Raw genomic sequence first — 20,431 nt, 5'->3', positions numbered from 1 at the left:
GCAAATAGATGGCTCCCAAGCAGTAGACACAGCTACTGTGGCCATCCGTTAATGACATTTTCTGGGAGCATTTCATGCATTTTTTGAACTCAGAGGGTTTATGCTCCTTGCTATCCTTAGACATTGCAAACACACAAGCAAAACTCGAGGAGAAATAGAGAATAACTGAGGACTAGGTCCTTTAACTAAAACGGGCCTAGCCCTACAAAAGAATTACACCAGAACTAGGTCCTCTAAGTTAAACGGGCCTAGCCCGGTGTAAGAGAAAACTAGGTCTTTCAACTAAAGACAGACCAAGTTTTTTTTTTTTTTATTAAAAGAAACAGACAGAGATTCAGTCACACAGGAAAACTTCAATGAAAATTACAAATAATAGGGTTACACGAGGACTAGGTCCTCCAAGTTAAATGGGCCTAGCCCTGTGTAAAAGAACTGGGTCTTCTAACTCAAACAGACCAAGTATACAACACCACACACACACGTTCAATAAAAAAGGAAAAACTTTGCAACCGCAATCCTAAATAAGACTTTAGCGGATCCCCGCCAAAGACCACAAGTTAACAATCAACCAGTTAACAGTAAAACAATCAACAGGAGCCCCTGTTGATTAAGAACGGTGAAACCGCCAAAACTAATGATCTAGGCAAAAAAAGTGCAACTGCGCCTAACTACTGGTACACAAGATACTACTACTAAGGTCAAACAAGACCACAGGACAGTTAAGGTAAAGACCTGTATATATTACCACTAAATAACAGTAAATATGCAAAAAAACACTTATGAATGAAAAAATTGCAAAAGACTTGGCCAAAACCAAGAGAAGCACATCCAAACTCGTCGACGCGGCAAACAAGATCTGGGGATTGCACTGGTGCACCATGGGATACCTGCTTAGCCACGAGCCAACCAGAAGTCTTCGAGCTTGAAGATTGGCTCCAAACCCATATGTAAAAATGAAGGTGAGATTGGACTACCTAACATCATAACGTCTTTATGTGAAGTTGTTCAATCTCGCCGTTTATTCTTACACATGGGTAGCATCCCAAGCACCCTAATCCCGGGTGGCTCACAGGAGTATATTCCTGAGGACAGTGGAACCAAAGGAAGCCCTGTCCCTGGAGGCCTTGTCCACTTTGTAATGAGTGATAAAGGTATGAAGCTTAGACCAAGTGGCAGCTGCACATATAGTATCCAAAGGTAAATGAGCTGTATAAGCCGAAGACGTGGAGAGAGCTCTAGTTGAATGGGCCTTCACACCATACTCTAATGTTTGGTTGGCTGAAGAGTAGATACATTTAATACAGTCAGTTAACCATTTGGAAAGGGTAACTTTAGAAACTGATAATCCTCTCTTGGCATCTGCGTAAGATACAAAAAGTTGGTCAGATCTTTGAAATTCCTTTGTCCTGTCCAAATAGTATCTCAATTGTCTGTGGACATCAAGTTCATGCAACATGTATTCCAACTGACTAGAATGATTACGAAAAAAAGTTGGAAGCTCAATAGTTAGGTTCAGATTGGTCTCAGAGCACACTTTTGACAAAATGAAGGATTAGTCCTCAGTGAAACCCTGTCCGGATGAAACACCAAATACGGTGGTTTGACAGAAAGGGCTTGAAGCTCAGTGTGCTGAGGTAATGGCCACCAAGAAAATAGTCTTCCAGGATAGGAACTTCAATTGACAGGGTGATACAGGCTCAAAAGGAGGAAGAATAATGCGGGACAGTACAAAATTTAGATTCCAAGGAGTAAAGGGCTGTCTAACAGGAGGCCTGAGATGAATGGTGCCCTTAAGGAAGGCCCGACATAATTTGTGCAACATAAAGTTAGAACCCTCAGCTCCAACCTGAAAATTCGAGGTGGCAGCCAACTGGACTCTAACGGTGGCAGCCGCAGTACCTTCTTGAAAAAGCTGAGAGAAACTCCAGAATACTAGCAATAGGGGCCACATAGGGATCAACGTTGTTTCAAGAAGCCCAAAGGGCAAAATGCTTCCATTTACTAGCATACAATTTTCTGGTAGAAGCTTTATGGGAAAATACAAGAATGTGTTGTACCTCCAAAGAAAAGTCATGTGACCTGGCTAGGAAGGGAATTGGAGCAGCCAAGCTGTCAGTCTGAGGGAACGAAGGGAGGGGTGGAGGGTCCCTGACGAAGGTGTCAGAGGGTCTGGAACTGGGTCCAGGATCCAAGGTTCATCCAGTTGGTAGAGTCAGAGAAAGGGGAACCAAATATGACGAGGCCAAAGCAGAGCTATTAAGATTACCATCCTGCTGAGGGCTTTGGCTTTCTGTAAGAACTTGGGAATCAGGGGAATAGGAGGAAAGGCATACAGGAGTCCCGGGGGCCAATTGTGTACGAGAGAGTCCCTCGGGCTGTCCCCCGGTGGGGGACTTACGGCAAGGTAGCACTTGGCATTCACAGGGGATGCAAACAGGTCGCAGCAAGGCTGGCCCCACCTGCGGAAAACCTTCTCTGCAACTTCGTTTTTGAGGGACCACTCGTTTGGTAACAGAACGGCTCTGCTCAATTTGTCCGCTATTATGTTGGATTTCCCCGGGATATGCGCTATCAGAAAGCGCCCGGTGCACACAGCCCACTGCAAAATTCTCACGGCCTCTCAACATAGGGGGTAAGACCTGATTCCTTCTTGTTTGTTGATGTACCAGACTGCCGACATGTTGTCCATATGTATGGTAATCGTCCCTAGAGGCAGAGAGTCGTGAAAGTGCTGCAAAGCCAAAAGCACCGCTCTCAGCTCCAGAACACTGATGTGCAACTGGGACTCTGTCTCCGATCAGGTGCCTTGGGCAGTACTTCTTTGAAATAGACCCTCCCACCCTATCAGGGAAGCATCCATGGTCACCGTGGCTGGCGGCAGGGGGAGAACAAATGGACAACCCATCGTAAGTTGTTGACTGGTCAACCATCAGCAAAGATCCTTCTTGCAAGAGTCCGTAATCATGACTAAGGACAACATGGAAAGTTGTTGGTATGACCACTGGGTGAATAGTAACCATTGAAGAATCCTCATGTGCATGAGTGTAGCTGCCATTGTGCCTAGGAGTTTTAAAACTTGATGGGCCGGTACTTTTTTACTCTGCAGAATATTTGAGACCAGAGTTCGTAAAGAGGTTATTCTGTCCAGGGGTAATCTTACTGTTGCGGTGGTAGTATCTAGTTCTGGTCCGATAAAGGAGATCTGCTGCGATGGTAACAATGCAGATTTTTCAAAATTGATAGTGATGCCTAGCTGAGAGCAGAGACTGAGGGTGTGATCCCTGGACAGAATCAGTTAATGCCTGGAAGCGGCGGTAAGGAGCCAGTCATCCAGATATGGAAACACTCAGAATCCTAGACGTCTCAAATGAGCCGTGATCACTGCCATGCATTTGGTAAACACTCTGGGGGCTGTTGTGAGTCCAAAGGGCAGTGCTCCGAATTGGTAGTGACTGGCTCCCAGCTGGAAATGCAGATGATCTCTGGATGGCCTGGCCATTTCGATGTGGTAGTATGCATCCTTGATATCTATGGGGCACATCCAATCGCCCACTCTGAGGAATGGAAGGATAGACTGAAGCGTGACCACCCGGAACTTCTTCTTTACAAATGTATTGAGTCTGCTGAGATCCAAGATGGGCCTCCAGTCCCCTGTCTTCTTTGGAACTAAAAAGAATCTGGAGTAAGTTCCGGATCCTAACTGGTCTGCTGGGACTGGATGGATGACTCTCTTCCTCCAGCCTCTGGATTTCTATGGCTGCTTGATCCCTGAGACTGGGTGGAACATCTGGGATTTTTGTGCCGACAGACGGGCTTCATAGAAATGGAATGATGTATCTTCTGGTAACTATGCTTTGTATCCAAGAATCTGTTGTAATTCGTAGCCAGGGATCCGGATACAAAGCCAAGCGACCTCCGACTGCCGCCAGAGCAGGACAGTCGGGCCTCCTCTCAGGAGCGCTGGTAGGGCTTGCCAAGGAACTGCTCCCTGTTGCCCTGTTTCTGCAGACCCCCTCTGCCGGCAGGGCAGCGTCTTCCGTTACTGCTCCCTCCTCTGCTCCTGGAGGGGGGGTTCACTACGTGTGTTCTGGAAAGCTCCTTGGGACTTTCGGAACCACATTTTTCCACCTTTCAGCTCTTTGGGGTATGGTCTAGTAGAGGTGGAAAAATGGACTCCTATGGCAGATAGTCTTTCACTGCTGTTCACACCTAGTGAGAGTTTCCTTGACTTTGGGCCCAAACAGGGAAGAGCCATCAAATGGGGTGTTGACAAAGGAAGACTTGAATGCTTCCGCAAAGGAGCATAAGCACATCCAGGACGGTCTCTGCAGAGCTATCGCTGGACCTGCTGCTTGGATCGATCCATCGGCTGCATAAGAAATGAGCCGCATGGACGAGTTCACAACAGAATTAAGGGTGTTAAGCTGTGCCGTCACCTTTTCAGAGGCAGCTTCATCTGTGTTGCCCTTTAGAGTATCTCCAAGCTCTTTGAGGAGATCTCGTTGAAGACGGGTGAAATAGGTTAAATAGTTAAGCGATCTCATGGCAAATGTCGCAGAACTAAAGATGCGTTTGCCGTATCTGTCCATCGTCCTACAGTCTCTATTAGGAGGATGGACAGAGGAAGAGGTTTCTGGCATCTCTTTCTTGGTGGCCGCCATCACCACCATGGCATCAACGGGGACTCCCTTAGTGAGAAACGTCTTGTCTTGGGGGGAGGTGATAAAATTTATTAGGCCGCTGAGGAATCGGTTCCAAAGAATCAGGAGGCTCCCACGCCCTTCGAGCGACTAAATCCATCAGTTCGTTGAAGGGCGGAGTAACCCAGGAGGTGGAAGGTTGAGAACCAAAGGGCTTCAGGAGCACTGACTGATCCTCAGTAGGGCTAACGGACTGCCAGTCACCCCTCTGCTTTAGGACTTCCAGGATATCCGCAAAGGAGATATCCTCTGAGGGGGACCATGGGGACCCGTCTGATTCCTCTAAGTCGGTGTCTGATGTCAACGATTCCTGAGGGGAATCTATATGCCTCCTCTTGCATAATCTCTTTCTGGGAACCTCATCAGTGGGGGCTTCTGGTGAAGTCTCAGTAAAGCAGGGGTCACCCAATGGGGGTACCTGAGGCTCTGGGTCTCGACGCTTGACAGAACTCAGCACTTTAGGGGAGGAAGAGGAGGGACCTGATGATGTGTGTGTCTTAGATGACATAACCCTCCTCATGGCATCGAAGGCACCGCTGCTTCGACATGAGGAAGCCGCCGGTTCCGAGGAAGACGGCAACCTCTCCAGCTCCGAGATAGCAGGCTCCGAACCAGGGGACAGAGCCAAGCTCATCTGCACCGAAGCCGGAGAGGAAGGGTTGGAACTGAAGCATCGGTTCAACTCTTTCCCCCAGAGCCAATGAGAGAGTGTCGGCTCCGAGACTTCCAATGGAACCGAAGAAGTCAGGGTTGACAGAGCAGAAAGGACTGGGACAGGCCTCGGCTCCAAAGGCTCCACCATCATCAGATCCTCCTCCTCCAGCTCTGAAGGCCCTGCTCGGCTCAGAGGAGGAGTAGTCACAGCCAGTGGGACAGTCTCAGGCTTCGAACCCAGTTGGGACGAAGCCGATAGTAATTTAGCCAATGCCGGGTTCTCTAAAAGCCTCTGCATCACATCGACATCGGAAAGGGTCCTCAACGAATGGGTCAAAGGGACCGAAGACGCCACAGATCGAAGGGTTGGAAACTTCAGAGTTTCAGGGACCGGTACCAGGACCGGCTCCAAGGCATCTGTTCGGTGCACGGCTCTGAGGACTGCGGAGCCGGCGAACGCACCCTCACAGAAGGACTAGGAACCGATGACCTGGGCTCCGAGGACACTTTCGAAGACTTAGAGGTCTGGTCAGCCTTATCCAGGGAGTCTTGAAAGTCAGACTTCAACAAGCCTCTATCTACCAACTTCCTTCGCTATTCTAAATAGACCCTTCTGCTGAAGAAGTGGGAGATAGAGCAATCTTCTTGGAGGTGAACAGGCCCCAAACAATAAACACAATTAACGTGTCTATCAGTAATGGACATCTTCTTGCCCACAACTGCACTTCTTGAAGCCAGACCTTTGCTTTTCCTTTTGATCCGCCATGTTATACTAACAACAGAAGTTGTCAGTGCCCTGATCAACTTTGATTACAAGTGCAAAAAAACAACAGTAATCCACACAAACCGTACAAAGATATAAAATCCCTGCACAACTAGGGATAAGAAAAATGCTCAGTATCTTACACACTAATATATATATATGTATATAAAACAAGGATCACACACACACACACACACACACACACACACACACACACACACACACACACACACACACACACACACACACACACACACACACACACACTAACTACTAAGTTGAATTTCAGAGGGGTAGGGTAGCAAAACAATTCCTAGTTGACAGATCCCTGTACAACTAGGTATAATCTAAAAGTAACAGTCTGTATTTTACCAGGAAAGAACAGTAATTTTAAATGCAAACTGCATTAACAAAGAAAAAACAGCCAAAGGCCTAGAGCAAACCGCTCTGCAAATAACGTGGAGTTATACAATAACGAAAAAAGAGGCTAACTGCCTAAAAACCCTATAAGGAATGTACACTAACTAATTATCAACATTTTTAAAATAAATACTTTCCAAAAAAGGTAAAAAGATAAAGAAATGAGTTCTACTGGCCCGAGTTCTCCGTAGACTTTGCAATCAGTTGCAGAGGCAAACTAGATCTGGGATAGGACAGAGAGCATCATGGGATAGGGGCCTGGCCTCGAGCTATTCTGAGATCTTTAGCTAGTAAAGCGGCCGACTCGGAGCCGATGGCTCGGCTCCGAACCCACGTGCAAGAATAAACGGCGTGACTGAACAACTTCACATCAATAATGTAGTAGGCTTCTTAGATGCCTCAGAGACCACTGAAGTGTCAGCAGATGGACACTTGTAAAGGAATTTGCAGTCATCGGGCACTTTATAAAACTGGCCTCGATTCTTATGACCAGGGGGCTGAGGGCCTGGGGCCTGAGAAGAAGAAGAGAAAGCATCATATAAAGCAGCCAAAACAAGAGGAACAGCAGGTCTTGGAGACTCCATTTGAAGGAGATCATACTATCTCCTCTGCACTTCAGACATCTAACAATCCTATTTAAAGAACTCCATCATCCTGGCAATTTTATCCCTGAAAGAACTCTCCTCAAAAGGGGATTCAGGACTAGTACTCCTCTTCCTCAAAACCACACTCCAGAGGGGAAGGAATCTGGGTAGAATAGGCCAAAGGTCCCTCATACAAATCATCATCTTCTTTACAGGAATCCTGATCCCTAGATCTCTTGAGAGGGGAATATGACCAAGGAGGAGCCGGGACAGAGTTCCTCTGAGGAGGCTTCAAAGCCATAAGAGTGTTAAATAGGCCCTGTGCAAAATTCTGCAAGACACTTTGAGGGTCCTCAGGAGCAGAAGAAACATGTTTTGTCTTTTGCTTCTTTCTTAAGGGGACATCCGCCTTATGAAACATAGAAGGTTCTGATGTCAGCCTACATGCAATAATCTTGATCGGGACTTCCTCCCTCACCAATATCTGAGGAACCCCCGTACGACCTTCAGTGATAATCAGCTATGGTTCCCCCTGAACATCTGAAATGCAAGTCTGCAAAGCTGCCATGGATATGCGATCAGCCGGATTCATGCTGGCGTCAGAAATGGCCACAGCAGAAGAATCCAACCCAGGAACTGAGGTAACCTCCGGGCTTTCTTCAGCCTCGAGACAGACATTCGATGTAGGAGGCATAGCCAAAGAATCTGAACTGACTTTTTTCTTGCTAAACGTTTTAGATGCTGGTTTTCAAGACAAATAGCGAGGGATGAAAGATGACTACACAAGGTCACTGGAACAAAAGCCTGACAAATAGTGCAGGACGCCTGATCGTGAGAAGCACTTAAAACAAAACAAGCACTGCTCGTGACAGTCTTTATGGGGAATCTGTCTCCAACACTGGCATTTACCCTTTCTAGATGACTTGAAACCCCACAACAATATAAAAGTAAAAAGCAAAAAAAAGATGAGCAAAAAATCCCTAACGGGACACTTATTTGAATAGCTAGGTACACCAGCAACAACTCATGTGATCAGACTGACGTTTGGACTGGCAGCAAAGAAGTTCAGAAAAAAGTACATCTGTATGTCACCTTTACGCCCTACGTTACGTGAGGGGCAAATGTGTGATGTACGGCATACCTTAAAGCAACCTAAAGGCTTTGGTACACTGGCTGGATGTTGGGCCACCCTTGGCAGGAGATCCCTACTGTTATGAATATTGCAACAATGATATAGAAGGACATCACCTGGTCCTGAGAGAGCATCAACACAGACTTTATGAGATTAAGGGTGAACCTCACACTGAGCAGAAGCAGCATAGTGAAATACAGATTCTGAAGCAAGAGTTGCTGAGAGGGTGCTTAAATGCTCACCCAAATAAGGGACTATCCGGACTCCCTGAAGTCTGCAGAAGACTACCACATGGGCCAGACATTTGGTAAAGACCCTTGGAGCTGCAGAAATAACAAAAGGCAAAGTAGAGAGTGATTAATGAGACGAAGAAACAGAGAAGTGTAAAAAGCTTCCTGAAGAGAGGGTCAATAGGAACATGGAGGCAAGCATCCTTCAAATCCAGAAGCACCAGAAAGACTTCAGGAAGCAACAGAGGTTAAAGTGTCTGAAGAGACAACATCCTAAAAGAAGGTACTTTGAAAAAGGTGTTGAGAAAAGACATGTCTAGAATGGGCCTCCATGACCCCTCCTTCCTGGGAATCTGAAATATTCAGGAATAAAAACCTATTTCCTGTGGAGACAAGGGGACAGGCTGGATTGTTCCCTGTTCCACCAGATCCTGCAGAACCAAAAATAAAATGAGGGAGCTGGCAAGGAGGAGGCTGAGGAAGGCCTCAGAATGCAGGAAAGGACTTCCAAGCCATAGAATAACCATTTCAGATAATGCAAAGTAACCAGGCATCTGTGGTTACCTGTTGTCAGACAAAGGCAGATTGACAAGGAAATGGTTTCTGGCTCCTAGAACTCTGAGGAGGCTTGTCCTGGAAAATTTGCTTTGGAACCATCTTGCTCCTAGCAGGCTGTCAAGGCTGTTATGGACAAAAGAAGGCTTAAAATGATTACTCCCTCTGCAACTTAGGGACGGGGAAACAAAGAATTGCTTCAAATCCCACATTAACCTTACCCTTATCCTAAAGGGTTTTAAACAATTCTGTAGCAGCAGTACCAAAGATATTCTGTCTGTCTAAGGGGGATTCCAAATGTTTGACCTTAATGCCTTCAGGTAAGGCCTGAAGATGTAACCAAGACTATCTCCTCATGACAGAAACTGATGCAGCTGTCCTAAGAAGAGGCATCATCAGCATTCATAACTGCATCTAATGGAATGGTGAACAACATGAGAAACACAACTCAAAAGGAAAATGGCAGAAGTCTTGCTGTCCAAATTAGACACATCAGTCAAAATCCCCCCAAGTCGGGTGAGAGGAGCCAGAACATACCTAGTCATGTGGTTCTGATAATTAATGGCCATAAATGCCAAAGTATAAGTAGCATACACTTTTTTCCCACACTTTTCACAGCATGGATGTCCTTGTTAGAAGGTAACTGCTTGGATGGCTTATCTGTGGACATGAAAACAGCAGGATCAGATGAAGGAATTTTATACAAAAACTTGTGATCCTCAAGGAATTTATAAAATTTGCCAGGAGCCTACAAAGTTGCGGAAACTGTACACAAAAGGACAGCTAAAACAGGTGGGACTGCAGAAGGTATAGGTGAGTCTGTTTGCAAGAGTTCATTGTATCTTTTCCGAACATCAAGAACCTGGGACTAGTCCACTTAAAGTGTTCATTCCATCATGCTGACCACTTTATCCCCAAAACATAATTCTTCAAAAGTAGAAACAGTGGACAGTGAATCTTCTTTTTCAGTTCAGATCCCACTGCAAGAGATGAGTGGATGTGGGAGGAGTATGCCAAAGACTCTTTACCAGAATCTCTAGGCCTTTTAGAAGGGGCAGAAGACCAGGGGGCAGTGGCAGGGACAGACTATTGTGGGGGGTTTCAGGCCTATAATGGCATTGAAAAGCCCCTGAGTAAAGTCATGCCACTCTTTCTGAGCATCCTGAGCCCCAGCAGCCACGTTTTTTTTTGCATCTTTTTTAAAGGAATATGCGCTTTAACAAATCTAGGAGGTTCAAACCCCTGCCTAGATTTGGCAACGGTACCAGGCACCTCTTCTGTAAATATTTAGGGAATCCCCATAGGGCCCTCAGACATAATCAGCTGTGGTTCCCTCACTACATCTGCACCAGACATATGCACAGGCTCAGTAGACGTTCAGGTAGCCAGCCTTGAGTCAGTCTCCAACTGGGTTATGGCAGAGGGAACTGGTGTTAGCACTGGATGGGTCTCAAGACTTTTTTCTTAAGTGGCAGCTGAACTTAGAGGCAGGCGGATTTAGCCATGCTATCCTGAGCCAAGTGTCAAATGGTGGTTTTCTAAATAAATAGAAAGGGACGACTGACAAATGTGGAGTGTCTTAGGAACAAACACTTGACAAATCTCACACTGAGTGGTCATGTGTAGCACCCAAATAAAAATGGCACTTCTCTTGTCTATCTTTATAGGGAAATCTGGTTCCCACACTCACATTTTCCCTTACCGGATGGCATGAAAACAAACTACAATAAGGAAAATAGAAAGGAAGGAAACCTAATGGGGTACTTATCTTTAGAAGCTTCAGTAGATGAATCAACCTAGATGAACCAGGTACAGACTGAATTCAGAGGTAACATTCAGTATAGCAGCAAAGAAGCTCTGGGAATTAGGCATCTGTATATACCTTACATCTTGCACGTAGGACATATGTCTGATTTACAATGCCTGGAATGTCTAAAGGGTGTGATATGCTGGCAGGATGTTCAGCTATCTTTGGCAAGATACCCCAAGTGAAAGAATAATGCAAAAGTGATAATGAAGGACATCTAGGCAGAGGTGACCACTTTAACCAGTACTCTGCCTTATATTTAGAGCCATTAGAACGGTATATATGGCAATCAAACATAATTGGATATAAATGCAGAAATACCAACAATAAAATAGCCCTTTTTTGCAAATGATATACTACAGGTTACTAATCCAGAACATGACATAAAAATTACATTTGATAAATTAAATCATTTTAATATAGCAAGATATAAAAAAATAAAGCAAAAATAAGGCTATAGTTATGAACACTGCCCCAACACATGACTTTGTACAGAGGTTCCCCTTTTTGTGGGGTCATGACAGGATGGATACCTGGGAATTTGTCTGAAATGGGATGTGGCACAAGCAGCTAAAGAAATGTGGGGCAAAATTACTCAAAAGACTAAGTAGCACAAGACTATGGAAATTATTATTTATGGAAAATGCTAATAATAAAGAATAATACACAAACAATTAAGATGTTTTTGGTACCATCGATTCTTTAAGTAGTTCAAGCTTATGTGTATCAGATAGATCACATGTCTACGCATATGAAAAAGGAAATGAAGGCATTTCTTTGGGACAATAAAAGGAAAAAGAATGCAAAGTGGAGAAAACAAAACTTACTTACAAAGGAATGGGGTGATTTGGGACTTCCAGATTTGGATGCATACTATAAGGCCATGCAACTTAAATTAATATATTTGATTCAGGGTATGTAATATATGCCTAAAAGGAAACAAAGAACAGGCACAGTGCCCAAAAGGGAAACAACAGGGCCACACATGGGCATTAGGGCAGACCTAGGAAAATATAAAGGACATTATGTACAAGCTAGACCTTGGAAAAATAGACTACTACTACTAATAGACTATACTCTACATAGTAATAATAACATAAAAGAAAAATGCCATGAGCATTTGGAGTAGAAAGAACAAAGAACCAACACTGTTGCAGCAGATGATAAAAGGAGATGAAGAAGCTAGACAAATGTCTGGCTTATTGAACTCGGATCTTCTTGCATTTACAAGTTGAACATTATAATTCAAGGAAGATGTGCAGAAATTGGACAGTAATTTTGCTAAATCGCAAACAGTAAATTTTATAACAGAGGCTAAAATATAAATGGCAGACCGAAAAAGAGTAACAAACATACAGGACAGTATAAAGGTAAAAATAGCAAGGAATGAACATTTAAATAAATATATTACACATGATCAGCGGATATAAACATGAAAATGTTTACACAAATATTTCTATACTCTGATGAGACTTGGAAAAATGTTCCCACAGACGAAAGCCATATATGTTGGAGATGTGATGGTTCAGAAAGAGGTTCTTATGAGCATATATTTTGATTCAGTACAACAGTTATATTTATCCTCAGTATAGATATGTTTTTGCTATGTTGGTGTAAAATAAAAAGTACTAAAGAGGTGAAAGTATCACTTTCTTTAGTGTTGATCGTGGCTAAGAAAGCTACCATTAGAAAATGGAAAACCAAATACTAAATCAGTAAGAGAGGTGAAATTATTACAGAATAAAAATATGGAAGTTGTAACAAAGAAATATCAGAAACAAGACTCCATAGTAAAAACATGGGCTGTTTGGGATGTTGCAATAGAAAGAGTTAAAAGAGAACATTGATGCAGAACAAAGTACTTAAAATCTATATTTCATAAAGAATATTCTAAATGCAAGATGAAGTCACTGGTTCAGTTGTTAAGACTTGTAAACTAGAGAAAATACATCAGTTAACTCCTTCAAATTATAATGCGCGTTTAACTGCTTTGATTAATATGCAATGTTACATCAAATGTGGAATTAAGACTAGAAAGAACAACTGATGATGTTTATATCTGCATCCTTAACACTGGTAAAGTTATTAATAATGGAATGTATGCATTGATTGCCTAACACGAGGCTGTGTTATTAATACTGTCTACACATATAATGATAAAATGGTTGTATCAGCAAACACTGCTAAAATACCAAGTGGACCATGCATGAGAATTGCACAGAACATTACAATGAAATCATGAGCGGACAGGTGATCCGCTGTGGCAACCCCTAACCGGGAAAAGCCGAAAGAAGAAGAAGACCCTGCATATAAAAGTACTTTGAGTGCAAATTTTCAACATACCGTCTATGGATCACTATCACCTGAATTATGGCAACAAATTTGTGAATCTCTGATACAAAATGCAACACAATGATAAAACATTTACAAATTAAGCTTTGCAATGGTACACAACAGTTAAACAGAACGGTCCTGTGATAAGTATTTCAAACCTGCTAAAAGGATTGTATATATTTTGAACATGTATACATTGTAATCTCTCTTTTAATATAAATGTGTGGTGTAGCCCTTTTAAAGAGTAACCCATACCATAATGCATTGTAACTTCTGAACCACAGTCTTTTGGCTGTGAGATACTGAACTGTTAAGCTCAACTGTGCTGACTTGCCAGATTGGTTATAACAAAATCTATCCGTTTGTTGTAACTAATTATGAATTCTGACATTACTGACTTGACCAACAACTAAATAATATATATGACACAGCCAAGTACTGACATGTCCCTAAAATGGCAACTTGGAAAATTTCAAAACAAGTTTACACATATTTAAGAAGTTACAACCCTATAGAACAATGCACATTTTTAAATATTACTTTCAATAAATACCCCTAATTAAAATGTTTAATATATCATCTACGGACAACCACCATCTGAACTATGATACTTAATTTTTGCAACTCTGTTCCAAATCAGGATCTGTGACATTTGCAAAATGACATTTACAAATAATATTATACAACAGCACACAAATGAAGCATCCATAAAATGACTATCTTGAAAATTTCATAGCAAAATTCCACATAATAAAAAATGCATTCTATTCTTCACAATAATCAGTTACTTAAAGTGGAAAATGATAAAATATGAAAAAAATGAACATTTGTTTTGTTGGATACTACTTCTGTCTGATGCCTGCCTACCATCAAACGTCCTCCTACTGGACACCTATTTATTCTCCAGTGGTGAGGTGCCCACTTATCCAACTGGGTGAAAGACAACTGGGGGGGCAGTCACAGAGGCAGACATTGGGCTGCTATGCCCTTACTGGCATCCATGCTATGAGGGCATTTTGACTGCAAATGGCCTAACAGCTCATCTCCACTGGTGGTGATGTGAACACGAGACCATCCAAGCCTTTATTTCCCATCTGTGTGTGTGCTCCTCCACATATGATATCATGGGCTGCAGTCACAGGCTTGGGCAGTCAACAGCAGATGTCTCTATATTCTGATAAAACTCCACCCCTTAGCAGACACACTTTCTCAGCAGAGGAGTGGCACGAGCTGGCCTTGACCACCACACATGCCTCCATCAAGGATGGGAAAGCCCATCCTCATTTCCTGAGCCTTAAGTGTCTAAGCTAACTGAACTCTGGTCACCAGGGCAGTAGTCAGTGAGGCTTTCTCCCTCTCTATGCCACTGGCAGACTAAAAAAAAAATTAGATTTTTTAACATTGTTTTCAACATACATCTATAACTTTGCCCAAATTTAACATTTTGAGCTTAAATTTTCCAACATGCCCTTTATGGACCAATACTGTCTAAACTACTCTACTAAATTTAGCCAGGACCATGGCACAGATATATGGAAACCTTACTGCCACCCATGTGACTGGGGTTCAATTAGTGGCCCCAGCAATGGAGGAGCCAGGTAGGGAGGGTGAAGAGTGATAGGGCATTGCCTATTCACCTCTCTTGGGGGAGGAGGGGTTTGCATGCACTCAGGGTCAGACGGGGTGGTGCAATCTCTCAAATGTAATCAAGAGAGATCACTACTCATGCTCCAAGAGGAGGAGCACGGCCACTTGTAGGGTGTACCTCTTGTGGTGGTGAGGGGAATCTTCTGCAGACACCCTACTGCATATGCCTCTCCCATGTAATTAGCTAAGTGTACGCAGTTAGAGCCAAGGAAAAAAAAAACAGAAAATGCGAACCACCCCAGATGACTGTCTAAATCTCGCAGTCAACAAACACAGGGGTAAGAAAAGCCCAGAAAAATGTTCTACTGAATCTGCAGAACACAAATCTAAGTGCAATGTACTAAAATGACTACCAGGTCACATTTTCAAATGGAACTGTGTAATGGTTCACAATAATTTGACAGAAGGGTCCCTAAAAATAACTCCCGCCAAAATTTTCTATATATATATTCCATGTAATTAAGTTATAACCATATACAGCAATCGATTCCTCGTAATGGAAAGATGAACTACTACATTAAAACACACCACAAAACATATAATGATCATATATAAGCTACTAAACATAATATTCAAATAGAAAAAAAACAGATGACCATTTTATACATGCAATAAGTCACCTGAGATTGAGAATGATATGGCTATTACTACATGCTCAGGGATTGTAATGTATTCCCTCCTTGGGGTCATGCCTCACAACATCCTATGACTTGCAGTAATATCTGTACCATGCAGACCCCCTTATATACCTTCTGTACATTTGGTATCACACAGTAGTACATCTCAATGCTCTTTTCTCTTACTGTTTCAGAAGAAAGTAGTTTCCACACAGAATTCTTCCCCGGACAACATCATTAAATCCTTCATGTCTTGATGCTGCGTACATGGTATCGGTGGAACTGTCTATGTTACTGCGATGTCCTGAAGTATAAATAACAAAGTTCAGAATTAAATCTCTCAGTTATATATATAACAAATAAGCAAAAACAATGCATTATGTTAATGAACCTGTCCAGTGCTCATCCTCCTTTTTTCATCTATTGTATCAAAAGCCCTGGACAGGTCAAGGTAAGCAGTGTGTACAGTCTTCCCTTCATCCAATGCTTTGGTGACCCTCTCAAAAAGGTCCACCAGATTTAATAGGCATTACTGTCCTTTAACGAAGCTAAATTATGATGGGTCCAGTGGTTTACAGGTTATCTATGTCCTCATGTATCATATCAATGATGATTCTTTCCATGGCCTTCCATATGAAGCTGGTCAGACTAGTGGGCCTGTAGTTACCTGGATCAGTGGCTGGACTTCCTTTGTGCAGGGAATGACTGTAGTCATATTCCTTGGGCACAAAACCTGAATGTAGGTCCCAGCAGAGAAGTGATTCTAGTGGACCAGAGAGTTCATGTTTCATTATGTTTATTAAGCATCCTGGGATGTTATCAGGGCCCCCATTGATGCAGTCTTTTTGGCCCTGGAAAGTGCACGGATGACCCATTTCCTAGTAATGGTTGGGAAGATTGCGGTACATGGTATTTCTTTTGGATTAATCGGAGGGGGATGAGTGAAGAAATCTGAACTGCACCAGTTAGCCAAAAAGATGTCAAAGGCCTATGGTTCAGTGTAGGTGATGCTATTTAAATTAAGTTCTGTGCATTGTTGCATATTTCCTCTGAGGTTACGGATGTAGCTATAGAAAAGCTTTCTGGTTGCCCTTTGCCTGAGAAGCTATCTTTTATTCAAATTTAGCCTTTGAAATATTAATTAACCCTTTTAGCTGCTTATTTAGATTAGTCAGGGGGCTTTTTCTATGTATGGCTTTGTTCCTCCTGTGCTTGGCCAAGATTTTGTTTCTTTTGTTGGATAACTGATCTTGTGATTTCACCAGGGTGGCTTGTCTTTTGAATTTGCCTTTCTAAACATGAGTGGGCACAGCTCGCTCTACACAACTATCAATATGGTTGTATAGAGATTTGTTAAACAGCTCAGCATATGCTATGGTGTTTACTGGGTTTGGAGGTGCTTGGAATTTAATCAAGGTGTCAATTAATAGACAGAGATTAGCCTTGGAAAAGTTTCTAAAGGTTTTTTGGTTTTGCTGGATGTCCAAATTTATTTTTTATTTCAAGCAATACTGCCTTATGGTCAGATCTGATGAGCGAAGACATTATATTGGATAGGGAACACTGGCCCCTCATGTTTGCAATCCTGATGGGAGAATGGACCAACTATTCCAGGATGCTGGTATTAACAAAGTTTAGGAATTTCTGGGCTTCTGCATTAGAAGTGGTGTAGGATTTCCAAGCTATAGAGCGGTAGTTGAGCTCCCCCATGAATATCGTATTGGGTTGAACTGTGAGGGACTCTAAGATAGGTAGTATGGGTTTCCTGGGACATGGAGAACCTATAGGTTGCGCGGATATGGTACGAGACCCTGTTTAGGGTGAGTTGCACATGTATGAATTTGAGTTCTAGTGATTCATACACTTTACCTAGACTGAATGTGAAGTTGGTTTTAATATAGACTGAGACTCTTCCACTTTTAGTTCTCTCTAGTGCAGTAGCTGGTCTAAAGGTGTGAAAGGCATTACAAACCTTACATTGCTAGGTTACTCTCTGCAACTTTAAACCATGTCTCCGTCACTATGCAGATGTCTACACTCTCCACGGACAGAACGGCTTGTAGGAAGTGGAGTTTCTTGTTAAGACTTCTAGCATTAACCTGTACTACCTTCAGCTATTCCTTCATAGGTTCAATTAAGATGGGAGGTTTATCAGTTTGGCATTGCCTAAAAAAGGCACTTTGTGGGGTAGAAAAGGTCTTCGCAAATATCTGAAAGTCTAGAAGGGATAAGTACAGACCTTCCCTGGCAAAGCAGCATGGTCTGTCAACAAAGTCATCCCAGGCTATCAAATATTGTACCCCCTTGGACTGACACCAGAAACTAAGCCAGTTGTTAAAGTCAATCATTTTTTGTTGGCAACATGGCATCAGCCTTGAAAAAGGTAGTATACTGCTCAGTGCTAGGCTCATAACTGCTTGAGACACAATCAGTGAGCTCAATCATGACTCGATTCATATAGTCAACGGAAGTACCTCTCAGGTCATTAACATCCACATGGACAATAAAAAGAGTCATACTGGTACCCGTGGTTCAGTGAGTTTAGTGCCTGTATGACTTGATGGATTCTAGCCCTGGAAAGGCAGCTAACAGTGACTCTGCTTATTAAGTCAGGTGAGGGGGACATCAGTGTGCCTCATTATAGAATCACCAATGACAAGGAAATTTGGCTGTGCGCTGGTTTGCATTAAGGACTTAACAGTAGAGGCACTGGATACAGTGTTACTATGTAAACGTGTGAGTGGTGTTTTAACAGTGTTTACATGACAGCTGAGGATCCTTTTTTTTACTGTGTTGTGCGGGAGGTTTTAGTGTTTTAGGAAGATTAATGTATGTGCCTCAGCATAAGTAGTCTTGTTTGTAGTGTCTTTAGCCTGTGTAGTAGTTGTGGTGCAAGTATCACTGACAGTCTCTACAGGATTAATTTTAGTTGGATGAGAGAGTTTTGCCTCTAGCGTTAAAGTGTATTTACACCACTCACATACTTTATCTACTTTATTAAGAATAAATGGGTTGTCAGTATATATGAGGCAATTGCTACAATAGCTCAGAATACGCATCTCACCCAGACTAGCCAGAGAGAGTCGGGAAGTGCACATCCATGGCTATTCATCTACTAGGGAGGAGTGCAAGAAATTTAAATATTGAATTAATCAATAAGACAAGGAACTTGATAAGCAATGCTCAGCTATGTGCAAACTAGATGCTCTGGTAGTTAAAATAAAATCTGTACAGACAGTAAGGGTATTTAAGGGAAACTTGGAACTGTGAAAGATTGGTATCTACACAGATTAAAAGGGGGAATTATGCTGTGAAATAATGTTGACTATACAGATCACTGGCAGTTGTTGCTGTGCAGACAGCAGCAGCAGTTCTGACTAAATACTATAAAAAAGGTCAAAAAGTGCAGATATCCAACACAGAAACATTCATCTCAAGTAGCATGTTTGCCAAACATCCCCAAATGCCCCAGGTATAGAAATTCAATTTTTTTAAACAAGCTAGCACTCTAGCTAATCAAATCAAGGCACAATAAGGCTTATAACAGCAATTCCCCACTCAGAAGGGCATAGGCTATCCTCTCCTGTCACAAGAGTGTAGACTACAAACCTTCCTAATGTTAAATAACTGGTTTGGAGCCCAATTGCTTAAACCAGAATGAAGACGTTTTTAGAATAGCAGATACAATAAGCTTTCAAGCAGTAATTCCCAACTAATAAGGGCATAGGTTATCCTTTCCTGCCACAAGAGTATAGATCACAAACCTTCTTAATGTAAAAAAAGTGGTCTGCAGCCCAAGTACTTCAAACCGAATCAAGGCAATTGTAGAATAACAGACACAATAAGCCTTCAACCAGCAATTCCCAATTCAGAAGGATGTAAGCTACCTCTGCTGCCATAAGAGTGTAGACCACAACAGGCTACTAACAAGCAGTAATAAATGCAACTGAGCTCTTTAAGAACATGCAGCAAAAAGCTAAATGAAGTAGGAAGAAGCACAAATACAGTAAAGGCAGCTAAATACAGTTTTGGAAGTAAGTGGGGAGTTAGGAAACAGAAGAAAATTCAAGTTTAAGAGACTGAGGAGGAGGGCCTTCCCAGATGAATGACATGATGTGATGGGACTGGGAGGAATGTCCAAAATCAGACTTACAGTACGGGCGGGCAACTCAAAAGCTATCAAGTTTAAAAGCACTACACCAGTAGCATAGCTTTCAACCTTCCATATCTAAAATAAGGAACATTACCTTTCGTAATGTGGAATAAACGGGCAAAATGTGGAACATTTGCTAACAAGTTAACTTCAACCAAGAAGTTCACAGGATGGTTAAAATGCAAGTATTAAATGTCTGATTGATGAATTTATGACTCAGTTCTATTTATCATGGATATCAGTTGAAATTCCCAACACTGAATGTGTACTAGACCCTTTCAATGGTGAACTTTGAGGAACATGAACTTTATAAGACCTAAAATGAGGAACGTTCCTCATAATGAACACTTTAGAGGTATGACCAGCAGAGTGGGTAAGTTGGAAAAATCAAATGCAGACAGAGGTCAGCAATAGTCAGGCAGAGAACATCAAGTCAAACAAGCCCTACAGCTAAATAAAGATGTCACTAAGTATTTGCAGTTAAATAAAAATTGTATTTCTCAGCTTCTCCCACTAATTAGCTGGATGTTATTCACAAACTGCAAAAAAATCTTTAACTGACCCTAGCCAAGACCTCTTAAAACTCCAAAAAGAACAAAAAAATAACAAAAAAATGCAATACAAGAAAAAAATCCAAAATCAAATGCAGACAGATCAGCAACAGTAAAGCAGAAAACAGCAATTCAAACAACCTCACCAACACTAGGTATTGTACCCTCCTCTGTCATCTCCTCTTCCTTTGTGCAATATGCTATACCTTAAAGTATCAAAATGTGCAGTACCTCATATCCTAGGGTGAGTGGAAATTAACATGTCATTACTATTTGTGGTATGG

The 20,431-nt window shown here is 42.4% G+C and overlaps 1 protein-coding gene across 2 annotated transcripts in view; it reads right to left on the bottom strand.

Annotated features, from left to right (window-relative positions):
- Nucleotides 1-20,431, bottom strand: part of QRSL1 (glutaminyl-tRNA amidotransferase subunit QRSL1) — a 679,774-nt gene that overhangs the window by 88,027 nt on the left and 571,316 nt on the right. For both annotated transcript variants that reach the window (XM_044064940.1, XM_044064949.1), the window contains one exon: nt 15,630-15,747. In XM_044064940.1, coding sequence (XP_043920875.1) covers nt 15,630-15,747 — 118 coding nt within the window. The remainder of the gene's footprint in view (nt 1-15,629; nt 15,748-20,431) is intronic.

The sequence above is a fragment of the Protopterus annectens genome, chromosome 1.part0 (assembly GCF_019279795.1).
Source record: "Protopterus annectens isolate FY-2018-M chromosome 1.part0, PAN1.0, whole genome shotgun sequence".
Lineage (NCBI taxonomy): Eukaryota > Metazoa > Chordata > Ceratodontiformes > Protopteridae > Protopterus > Protopterus annectens.
This window is presented reverse-complemented; position numbering and strand designations above follow the sequence as displayed.